General features: G+C 39.3%; 1 protein-coding gene across 1 annotated transcript in view; it reads right to left on the bottom strand.

The window, feature by feature from the left end:
• Positions 1 to 12653, bottom strand: part of gpm6ab (glycoprotein M6Ab) — a 35668-nt gene extending 23015 nt beyond the window's left edge. Inside the window, exon 1 of the mRNA XM_041933416.1 lies at positions 12526 to 12653. Coding sequence (XP_041789350.1) covers positions 12526 to 12562 — 37 coding nt within the window. The 5' untranslated portion in view covers positions 12563 to 12653. The remainder of the gene's footprint in view (positions 1 to 12525) is intronic.
• Between the last annotated feature and the right edge of the window lie 300 nt (positions 12654 to 12953).

Here is a 12953-nt window from a genome sequence, read left to right as displayed (position 1 = left end):
ACCAAACCATTCAAGTACGAGGAACTCAGGCGAAAAATTCTTCTTCTTCTTCTTCTTCTTCTTATTATTATTATTATCGTTATATTAAAGTTGTCAATAAGATAAACCAAAACAAACAATATAAATAGTTGTTAAATAAATAAAATAAATAAATAAATTGCCATGATGATAACTAACTAGAACTAACTAACTAGAAGCTAGTTAGAACCTTCAGTTCTAACTGGCTGGTGGAGAGTCCTAGATATTAAACCTATGTGGTGTTGAACCACAGTCGTTGAAACAACTTGGGTGTGGCTGACTGTGTGAATGAAAGTCATGAAGCCAGATGATAATGTCTGTTCATCCAATACGTTCTTCCTGGGCAAGCTACTGGTCAGATTGATATTAGATTTTATTTGCAAGAAGTGTGGCACCAAGGGAAACTGGACTTGAACAGATTTATATCAAATTTTACTGTATATGAAAGGAGGGTTGAATCAACTGGACTTGGTTGTAGAAACTTGAAAACGTACAGCCACTCATCCGAGGGGATTCCTCAGTTATAACCGGTGGGGAGTCCCAGGTATTTAACCTCTGTGGGGTTGTTATCACGGTCATTGAAACCACTTGGGTGTGGAGAGGACATTGGAAATAAATGTGGAGGAACAACAGGTTGGCCTTGTAGTACTGTGGCGTACACAATGAAGAGGACGGGAATCTCACGTTGGGGCTTACAGGAATCCCTCACACATAGACCAATACTTACTCATTGACTCTCATCACCCACTGTAGCATAATTTACTTATCAGAATTTTGCAGCACCGAGCTGCAAACAAGTGCCCAAGCCCAAGAGAAGGAGCACAAACATCTAAGGGATACACTTGCAACAACCCTGTCATTCCATACATGGCTGGAGTATCTTAGAAACTCAGGAAGACTTTCAACAAACACCCTATTCCTGTGCTCTTCAAATCTAGCAACACACTAAGATGGAAGTGTTTCACCCGGAAGATAGCACACCCAAACACAAGGAAAGCAATGTTGTATACGCAGTCTAGTGCAGCAAGGAATGCACAGACTTATATCGGACGTATAACGGGGGGAACTAAATGACCATTGACTCAGCACAGAAGGGCCAAATCCTGAATTCAAGGCTCAGCAGTTTGCCTCCAACTGAAAGATAAACGACAACAACATACACATTTTGGACAGGGAGGACAGCTGGTTTGAAAAAGGAGTGAAAGAACATGTTTATGCAAAAATACAGAAACCATCCCTTAACAGAAGAGGGGGTACCTACCACAATCCTGTACTTTCATCCCTTCCCAAGTTTCTCCCAGAGGATGATTTGTAACTTTGAAGCTCAATGATTTTGTGTTGTGGGTTGTCTGGCACATCAGCTGATTGCAAATTACAGTGAAGCAAATGCGTTCAGTTACTTTGTTGATGATGTCATAGCAGGCTTTTGATCTTGCAGGCAGATGCACAGTGTCACCACTGTACAGCTGTATGTGCCAGCTTTGATTTTGCTTAAAATGATTTTCGCATTTAAAGCTAGCAGGAGCTTGAGCTTCATCCTTGAGACTTACTTGTTAATGTCCACCATGAAGGTCAAATCACACAGACATTTGCTGTCTTGACTTTCCACATCAGGTTGTCCTTCATCTCTATGAATTATTAAGACAAACTGACACTTCGAAACAATTTCACTCCTGTCCCGTGCTAGCAGCTCCACAGCAGCAACAAGGCGCTCCATCACAAATTTTCCTTCTCAATGAGGTTTCAGCTTCTTAGTTATTTTCTCACTCACCACAAAACTTGCCTGCACAACACTGTCCCTGTCAGAACACAATCTTTTGAAAGCTGCTTGTTAGGCACCCAAACTCAGCTATTAACTTACCACTTTTTTTCTTAGGCACATTGGCTTGCCTTTCACTTAAGCAAAAAATAGTTTGTCCATTTTTCTCAAACTGCGTGACACTCCACATCTACTTATTTTTTCTTTACAGCTGGTATGATGCACTGAGGTGATGTTAAGTGCTACGTGTGCGTTACATTCAGGGACCACTCGGAAGAATGAATTTATGAAATATGTTATTTTCTTTATCACTGAAAAACGTGATTGCTTTTTTATATATGATTTGCCTCATGGCCCAGATCAAGCTGTCTCGTTGTCTGTATTTGGCCTGCAGACCGGAGGTTTCCCACTCCTGCTCTAGCAGCATCTATAGGATAAAGTATAATAAACCACTGAAATAAGCACACTGTTTGAGATCATTGTCTGCAGCTAGCATTGGCAGGGTATGCACTGGTTGCCCAAGGTTATTAGCCAAATTGAAATTATTCAGTTAATGTTTTTTTGTTTTTTTTGTTTGTTTTTCTCATGTTTGCTGTTTGGCGGGACCACCAACAAGGTCTGCACTAGTGCAGAATATTGCGACTTGAACAACATACCCTGTGTGATAGCCAAGCAGAAAAAGTTGTGGTCCACATTCAGAGCCAGATTGCCCTGAAAACATTTGGACACAATAGAATTAACCTGTCTTGGGATGAGCAATGGTGGCTGAACAGTAGCATCCACAATGAGAAGGTAAAGAAAAACAGAGAAATCCTAAAAGCTCTCATATATGCTGTATGTTTCCTTGGTAAACTAAAGCTTTCTGTGGGAACAATGAGTTTCTCCACCTGGGGAAATTACACTGAACTGTTGAACCTGATCGTATCAAGGATGCTAATTTAGCCTCCCAACTGGTGTCATGTATGTTTTCCAACAAATTTCAGTCACTTAGAATCCAAAATCAATTGACGCAACTGCAGTTGATGTGAAGGAAGATATAAAAGAGGAACTGAGGGGGGCACAGTTTGATGCAGTTTCCACTTGTGTTGCTGATGTTAGGATTACATGAATTATGGGGAAGACATTTTACACATTCTGAATGTTCACTTTCCTAGAACATCAAATACTGCCGCTTTGTCATGGCGTTTTACACTGGCGTTAGTTAAACACGCAGAGGGGTGGGACAGAGTGTCGGTATTTGTGCAGACTATTGTGTATAAGCCCCTTTGTTCTTAACTTTTTGAGAGAAAGAGTTCTCTCTATCTCCTCTCTCATTAGTGCTTTGGCCCTCTGTCTTTCTACTTCTGTTTGTCTCACTTCCACAATGCACTGCAGTGTAATGAGATGTAGTCTGTTGGGACAGTGTAGTAATGGGGACTGTTATGAAGGAATTGTTAAACTTCTGTCATGATATTTAATGAACTTCATTTTGAAGAATTCTCTTCGAATGTCTTTTGCACTCACCTGCCAACATGTAATGGTGTGTGCATCCTAGTCTGCAACTCCCTACCTGGCCCTAGATCTTACAGCATGTTACTGTGGTGCACACATCGTTATTTTCTGTCTTTTCAGACTCATATTCATACTTTCACATTGAGTGTTGGTGATCATTAAGCACCAATTTGCACTCTGTCTAGCCTGACTATCTAACAGACAACATAGCTGCTGTATGTATGTTTGTGTTTGTCTAAATCATTCTGAGAGAGGATTACTGAGGTGTCATACACACACACACACATACACACACACACACACACACACACGCACAGATACAGAGAGAGAGAGAGAGAGAGCGACCATGGCTTGAAGATGCACTCAAGAGTCAAAGCCCTGTTCTAATGGAAAATGACAAGTTCAGCCCCACTGCACCATTTAGAGTGATTGACTCAAGTGAATGCAGTTCAGCACAGTTGAGTATAATCCAGAAAAAAATCAAAAATCAAATTCACTGAAAATAATCAAACTTCATCTGCATGTGAAATTTCTTTCTGATTTGTGATTATTAAAACAAGGTAATTATGCATTAAGCATATATATATATATATATATATATATATATATATATATATATATATATATATATATATATATATATATATAAAGAGAGAGAGAGAGAGAGCACATACACACACACAAAGTTAATGGTGGGAGCCTCTGCTGGCATGGCCTCCTGAAATGATTCTCCTAACTGCCGATCAAATTGTCTGTTCATCCACAAATCCCTCCTTGCCTATTCATCTCTCTGTCCATCACACTCTCACAGAGTCTGAGAGTAATAACCTCAATCTCAAATCCTGTTCCTGTTGTGAGTTTGGCATGCTCAGATTGTTAGATTGTTTAAAGCATTAAACATTGCAACAGATGTTTATCTTGCTGTCATTTGATGTACTGGATGCTACTCAACTTTGTTCACCTGCAGTGGCTTGGGATCAATGCAGCAGTGCTGACTGGTGAGTAAGCAGTTAATCACCAAGAAATTGTTAAACTACCAATGAAATCACTTTTTGAGAAGAGCAAGTCAGTAACCCAGGACCTATACATAGGTATACAACTGCTACTCATTCGGTATTGATGCTTGTGAACCAGTATTACAAAAGGCTTTTGTTTCTACTACAGCACTATCTGAAAGGCACTTTTATACTTTGTGTAAATGAACATACCATTGTCACATAAGACTCCTGGAAGCCCATACATCACAAGCATCCTCAGTTTTCACCAGTGTGCCAAAGAGTTCGATTTGCTGTCATCTGGTTAATACTGACAGTGGCTGAGCAAAACTGGAGGATAACGTAGTCATTTTATCCTTGTCTGTCCTTTGTATGGAAAATACAAAGGATGTTTGCTCTAGAATAAATGGGTGCAAATATATCAGGAGCTGTGATAATGATGAGAAGGATGATACAGAGCAGCAATAAAAATAAATGTACAATAAATAAATGTAAAATGACAATGCTAGAAGAATGCTCGTGCACTTTGGCTGCCGCCTTTCTTTCCAACTTTTAAATGTCCTGTTGTTTGAATGTTTTTTTGCTTTCATGCTTTCTCACCACCAATGCACTTTTATTTGCCCTGCTCCTTATACATTTCTATGTCCCTGATAGCTATATCCAAACATCTCTGACCTGTTGCCTTCCTGCTGCCTGCTGCTGCCATTTGCTCCTCCTGGCTTCCTCACTTGGGCTGGCTGGATATCTGATCTTTACTGCTGCTGCTGCGGTATGTGTTCCAGGCTGATTCCCCTGTGCTGGTGCTGTTAGCCCTCAAGACAGGAACCACTAACTTGCCAGGTGACTGCAGGAATGCACATATACCTGAGTCCATGGCCCTACATTGATCAGTCTACTAGCTGACTCGCCCAGCTGGATCGCCTCTTCCCAGACTTCACAGCTGTTCCATATTTGGTTCTGATATGGGATGGGTTCCTGGCTGTACTGCCTCTGCCCTTGTCCATTGGGGTTGCTGCTTCTGTGATGGCTTGCTGGCTGGTGTGGTATGGTCTTTTCTGTGCTACTGGGTGGTCCCCCACTTGCACTTTGCACCTTGCTCCTGGCCAAGAGCTTCATGTGCTTATATTCTTGATGGTAGGCTTACAGCTCTCATGGCAATGCATAACATCCTTAGTTTGAATAATAATTTCACTCCTGACTCTCTAAACACTCTCAAGGACTATGGAGAAACTAGGATAAATTATTAGAATTAGACAAAGCTGATACTGTGAAAATTCACATTATTGGAGAGGGCATGTACTGCTCATGTTTACCATTCAAAATTAAATGCAGTAATACATTCAAACTAACTAGGGTTAAATCTTGACGTGTTAAGAAATCTAGATATCTTCCCAACTGTCTTACAAATGTAGGAATTACAGCAGTTAACTATGAAGTAACAAAGTAACAACTGCATCACAATTTATCTGCAAAGCTGCTCCAAATACATTCATTTTCCACTCCAATCATGAAACCAAACATGAACATTCTAGAGGGATCATGCATTTCTCTGATTGGGAATGTTAAAACGACAATCAAACACATTGCATGTGCTCAAATGCTCAAATAGCCATTTATAGAAAAACAATCCTGTTGACTCATTCAATTTATACAGTATCAAAGGTATGTGACAATGTGCATCTCACATCTCTGTCCTAACCCCTAACTTTAGTTATTGTGACTGGTCATAATCAGTTAATGGGCTATTTAATTCTGAAAACATCTAAAAGGGCACCAACATAGCAGCAGGGTCAGCCTCATCAGAGTAGTTTAGTCGTAGTTTAGCAATATTTAGAAAAAATTAGGTAAAGAAAAAAGCTAAAGGGAAGGTCATTCCATCTTCACAATAAAATAGGTTCATCCCCCTGGGATCTGCTGAACAGATTTTGTTATATCTTACTTACAAAGATGACAGAGTAGTACTAAAGAAAAGCCCAGGAGCATTCAATATGGAAAAAGGTTTCTTCTCTGGGGAGCATGAATGTGCTCTGTATATTTTATAGCAATCTTTTCATTATATTTTAATATTTCTAATGTACAAGTGGAAATTTTGGGATTCCAATACAAGAAATTTCATTGCAGTCTGACCAGAAACTGGTGACACAAAGAGTTGGTTTAGCAACCATGATCAGAGTAATAATATATTGCAATCAGGGCTGAGGTTCTTCTCTTCTCACTATGGGCCAGAATACAACCCAGTTAGCCAGCTGTTCACAGTGTGTCAATACGATACACCCATAGACAGAAGAATGGACCTTGTGTTAAGGTCATTTTCATTTATTGTGCCAATGGAAGGAAATGAAATTATCAGCAGAGACGGACCCCTAAATTCACTGGCTTCCACCTCTGCTTCTTCCCTCTGGGATAAGTGTTTCTCTCCCTCTCCCCTCCTCCCTTGCTCTCTCCTCTTTCTGCCTACCACTGTGGCCTGCCAAGTCAATTTGTATTGACTTATTCCTCTCTCCATTAAGTTCCTTTCTGTTAGTGGTCATAATAATGAAATGGATATGAGACAAATACACATGGTCCACTTTAAATTGTATGACTCCTGTCAGTTTTCCCATTGACATCTATAATTAGAAATTAATTTTTCAAATTGTCCCGGGCAGATGATTGTTACCTCTTATGCAGGTTTAGGACGTGGCCATATATGGTATCCCTAGAAAAAACACCAACTCCATGCCTAGTACTACATCCCAAATCCCCTTTTTACTTCTCCTTCAAAAGCATTTAAGCTTTCATATTATTTAGGGTCAATGTCAAGCCAGTTCATTAAAACGTTTGCAATTTCTCAGTGAAACGCCAGCAACAAGCTGGTCTTTCCTGAGATAAATCCTTCAATACACATGAAGTAATGCGTTTTATGCCTCCTGCTTGAACAAGAGAAGAGAGAAAAGAATTGAGTGCTATAAACTCAAACCTGACAAACAAAAAACTCAAGAAAAACAGATCATCAAACAAATGCTTTGTTTATCTGGGTTGTTGTTTGGTATTTTTCCGTCACTCATCTACCACTTAAAAACTCTGATTGAAGATGACATACCAATAGTTATCTGTGAGAGCTACTTCAGAATCTTCATTGAGGCCCAAATGCTATGAAGTACTTCCGTGGGCCCTGTTTCAAACCCTCCACTGTTCTAAGTGTCAGGCCTATCCCATACTGTTTGGAGTCGTGGCTTCAGAAAGACAGGACATGCTGTCCTCACTGCTATCATTAATGTCCTGTGATGAAACAACAAGTGAGGTGTTCTTTGCATGCCATCACTCTTGTCAAGAGGGAGCATCTAACTCTAACATACAAGACAAGGCTAGAAGTATTATTTTAGTTAGAAATTATATAATATAATGACATTTTTAAAATATGTATATACCACAGTTTGTAGGAGTCATGTGTGATAGGGCTCAATCTGTTTTAGAGACTATTTTTTAAGGAAAAAACACTTCATGATTATTATGTAGTAGATAAATCTACTTCAGAGGAAGCCATGTTCCGACACATTGGTTAATCAGAATCTTGCAAGTGTGAAAATATACATGAGCTCATGACTTAACAATAACACTATAATGAGAATAACATGTAACTATGATGTGCACATAATTTTAAAAATATATGTCAAGTATATCATTGTGACATATGAATCAGACTTACAGAGCAAAAATACTGACATGTTTAAAGAAATAAACCATCCTTTTTCATTGCCTCATTGTAGTTCTATTGCTTTTTCATGGCAGTAAATCAAGTGGCTTATATTTCGGTAACAGCAAGTTCCATAATTACACATGAATCAATTCTCTCTTTACATCGTTTCTATTCATGTTTCAAACTTTTGCATTTTAAATGGTTTAATTGGCCTCCACCCATTTCCAACTCATTACAGAGTGAAGTCACATTACATTGCCATTAAGTCTTTTATTGTGATGGATTACAACACTCAAGCAAGTTTCAGGTGTCTAATTGATTTTCATACCATGCAGAAATTAATGGAAACCAGTGCCTGTCTAAATGATAGGAAAAATATACTCTTCGCACACATTGAGAAATTGTGAGTGGTAGTGTAATGTTGAAAGAACTCTTTAGTTAATGAGGTAAAATTTTCAAAAACATGGTAAGGTCCGTTAATCTACAAATGATCCTGTCAGTTGTGCACAGTAAAAACAAGTCAAAGGGAAGTTTCTCCAACATTCTACAGACATATATCAGGTGAGTGATGATGTCTGTGTTCACCTGTGTTGATTGAGTCTTCCTCCAAACAGAAAAGAGGCATTCTGTATTAGTCCTGCTTCGTAACTTTAAATGGCAAATATTGAAGCTTAATGACTGGTGTCAGAGTACTCAAACCTTGTGTCAGCTCATCTGAACCATGAGAAGAGCAAAGACCATTAAAACTGTAACGGTTATGAGGAATGTGAGGTCAGTACTTTGGCTACTGTCCAAAACATTTTTGGCAGTGAAGATTTCATATAAAACACACAAACATACAATTATCTGTCATCAAAACAACATCACTAACATCAACAGAAAACCGACCATCCTTGCTGAACCTAAACTACAGACTAGCACTCACGATATTAATTGATAATAATGTCAGACCAAATAAATGACCCGAGATACAGAAGCAGCCTGAGATTTCCAGTTGACCCTAAAGATACACATGAATTAACTGCCTGGGATTTAGATAAAGAACCTGCAATATCAAATTAAGACCCACAGATATTTAAAGTCAGTACTAAGTCCTGAGCAGGATGATCTGCTACAGGAAAACACATGAAAACGTCTCAGTGTGTCTCTGTTAGACTTTCTCTCAAATCTTTCACCCTTTTTTACATTAGAGAACATGAAATTACTGATCCCTGTGAGGACTACCTGTGCGTTTGTTACTGCTGCAGGTCCAAACAGGATGCAGTAATAAACATGCATAGTACTTTCTTACAGAAGATGATTAGATGACATTGCCCTAGCCTAGACTCTAAGCAAATTTTCACCCCCACCCCAGTATTAATTACCCACTGTTTTGACAAACTCGCTGATCCTCCTCTAATCTAAACCAATTTAGAAGGATGCCCACGCCTTTTAAAGTGGTTGTCTGGGTTTTTTATTTGGGAAGACTGGCTCGTCCTTCAACTTTTTTAAAATCAGGTCAGTATGAAGTTTTTTTGTGGAAATGAATGTGGCCATGTCTGCTAGGCCTAAAAGTTGGTAATGGTATTCTCTCTTGAGCCACATTTCAAGATATCCTTGTTTACATTTTGTCAAATTGGATCCATTAAAAGTATGCTGGTCCTGTTTGCAGTATAAATGTACAGACAACTATCTGTCTACAAGTTCTAAGGCATCCTTTTTTCTGTTGTTTCTAGATAATAATATCTTCAGGAAGTGTAAATCATGCTAAACAATATCAATACGTATTTCACAATCATTGTTAACATTTGAAGTATCATGTGAATGGCTGTCAAAGTGGCAAATAACAGCGATTAACATTTTCCATGATAGCACTTCAATACATGATAGACAGCTAGCAAACAATGCATACCAAATATACAGCATATGGGTGTGTAAATGATTTTAACCTCATTTTACTGTTAATCAAAAAGATTCAAAATGGCAGAAAATCCACTTTTATGGCTTTGTAGAGAACATTAAGCTAAAATTGTGTGCCAAATTTCAAGTCAGTCAGACTTAGCATGTGAGGGCCGAGGCCCTCCGTTTTTGGGCCTTAATTACAGTGCCACCATCTGTCATGCTTCTAGCTTGCTTCAGCTCATGGCAATTTGAACCATGGCACAAGGCAACAACAACAACAACAACAAATAATAATAATAATAATAATAATAATAATAATAATAAACAATAGGGTTTTGCCCCTTTGGGGCTCGAACCCTAATTAAAGTCAAGTTATCAATTCAAAATGAAGTCCATGTACGTCACATGGAACTGTTTCTCTCTTCCTGTCAAAAGTACATCAAATAATATGTAAAACACATTGTACACACACACAAACACAATGATGGTTACATGCTAAAAAGATTATTATTATTGTAGTTGCAATAAGGAGATGCACCTTAGTAAAAACTAAGGTCAGGAAAGTTCAGTCACAGGCAGCATTCTCAAAATGTTTTCCACAAAAAAACTGTTTTTATTCCTTTCTTTTAGACAAAGAAGACAGTGAAAACTGATTTGCAAAGTTGCAAAGTTGAGCATTTGAACAATTGACAAGGAGCCACAAGGTATGCATGCATTGACCATAACTTCACTGGCTTTTTAATAACTCCACCTCAAAATCTGGCCATGTTTTGAACATGCAGTGATCACGTCTCATATTCCTTAACGCACAAACACACACACAGGACATAGGCCCCCCATCCTGTGTTTATCCTTCACAGAACATCTGTTTTTCATCCTGCCTCACTTCGTGGGGCCTCTTTTCCTGGTCACTGTGACACAGAAAATAGAATAAGCGAATATATGAACCTAAGTAAAATGCCAAATAATGATTTTACTTCTGCATTCTCAAACAGCTGCTCTGCATCACTTGCTTTCTTTGCTCCATCTTATTGATTCACATATTCCTCCATCTCTCATTCTCACCTGTCCTGCCATATTTCATCCCCCACACCTGTATTTTGTCAGCTGTGTGAATCCTATTAATTAAAACTAGAACAAGAGGGAGCGAGAGAGAGGGGAGCCAGTGAGAGTTAAAGGATGTATAAAGAAGAAGATGAAGATGCTAATAATGACACGGATGTAGGAGGGCACTAGTTGAATGGATGAACAGAAGGAGTGAGGATGATGGCAAGGAAAAAAAATGTCTGGAATGAAAAATCATTGTTGTTTGAAACATCATGCCTCCCCATTCGGCTTTCTGATTGGCTAAAACCAGTTCCTTCCAGAAAAAAACACATGAACCCACCTATCACACAACAGATGACAATTCCATAACAGTGTTACCATAGATACAGTGCTAATAAATGTTCATACAGTCGTAAATCCAAGTAAACATTGATGTTTTATGAAAAACACCTCTATTGTGGTTTGCATTTCTGAATCTGTGTCAGCAGCACAGCTTATGTCTGATTTCAGACTGAAGGTGTGATGAAAAAAATGGACACGCCCATTTTTACCACCGTCAACCACAACAATAATATGGGGGGATGTGATGCAAAACAGGAATATGCTACGTGCAAAAGAAAGAAAAATACAGTGAGAAACAACCTTTGATGAAAATAGGAAAAAATGAATGGAGGAAGAGAAATGGTAAAAAAAAAAATGCTGTGAATGAGGGAGAAATAGAGGGAGGAAACTGGCAGAGCGAGATGGAGGTAAGCGAGAGATGAGAAAGAAAAAGACGGAGAAAAACAGGAGACAGACACCTGCAGTGGCAAAGAGACAGACTGATAGACCCAGAAAATCCAGTTTGGAACATAGTGAGTCAGAAGGACTGAAGAAACAATACATAAAGGGAAAGCACTAGCATTAGAGAGGTATAAAGAAAATGGAGGGAAAGGGTAGGGAGCGACACAGACAGCAGAAAAAAGGGAGACGTGCAGAGAGCGAGGGAGATAGGAGAGGAGAAAGGGTTCAGACAAGCGTGAAGCATCAACAATGGAGGCTAACAAAGAAAGTCCCAATGGAGACATCAATCACTGCTCCACTTATCCCTCCTCCCTCCGATTTTTAGTCTTTATTGCAAGGTTTTGCCTAATGCTGCCTCCTGTCACCCTCTTCTACCCCTTTCCTCCCCCCCTGCCACTCCCACCTCCTCCATCCACGCATCTGTCCATCCATCTGTCTGTCCAGCCTCCAAATCAACACTGACCCTCCAGTGTCTGCCGTCTCCTCTTATCCTCAACCCAAACAATCTGTTCATTTCTGCATCCATTCATCAGAACACACAACAAAATAGAGTTGCATAACCTGTGGTGTTATCATAAGAAGACGTATAGATGGCACGATTAGAATTCACAGCGTATCTTTCCATTTCTGCTGGGAAGAACAACCTGGGAAACAGTTTATGTGAATTGTGCCAAGAAAATGTGCAAATTAAATGTACAGACAAAAATCTATGCTTTGTTTTTTCTGCAGGACATGTATACTGCCTTCTCTCTCTCTGCCCACAACACACACAAAGGACTCCCATGATACCGAGAGGGATGGAAGAAGAGAACAACGGCAGAATGGCACAGCTAATGAAAGATGAAATTTAGCAAATTGCTCTTCCATCCTACCTTTCTGGCTTTGCGATTCATCCATGTTTTCCTCCATTGTGGCAGGTTACAGTCCCTTTGTCTGTATTTAGTGTGAAGCTGTTTAAAGCCCCTTGCTAGCTCTCAGCACAGTGTGCGTGTGTGTATGTGGGAGGCTGTGTGTGTGTGTGTGTGTGTATGTGTGTGTGTGTGTGTATGTAAGTGTTTTTTTTCCCCTCCCTGTACATGATGGAGGCTCAGGGAAGTCCCTGTTTCAACACTGCCCTCTCTCTCTCTCTCTTCACTCTGCCTCTCTGGGCTTCTCCAGCAACACATCTCTGTATCTGTCTGTAGCTTTAGCTCTCTGATATATCTTGAAATAATGTATGCATCAAAAATAAAAAACCTGAATGTAAACAGCAAAATTCAATCATATGTTCTTAATATTAGGCTATTTTTATATTATTAGA

This window comes from Chelmon rostratus, chromosome 3 (assembly GCF_017976325.1).
Source record: "Chelmon rostratus isolate fCheRos1 chromosome 3, fCheRos1.pri, whole genome shotgun sequence".
Lineage (NCBI taxonomy): Eukaryota > Metazoa > Chordata > Actinopteri > Chaetodontiformes > Chaetodontidae > Chelmon > Chelmon rostratus.
Note: the sequence above shows the minus strand (reverse complement) of the source record. Positions and strands in the feature narration are given on the sequence as shown.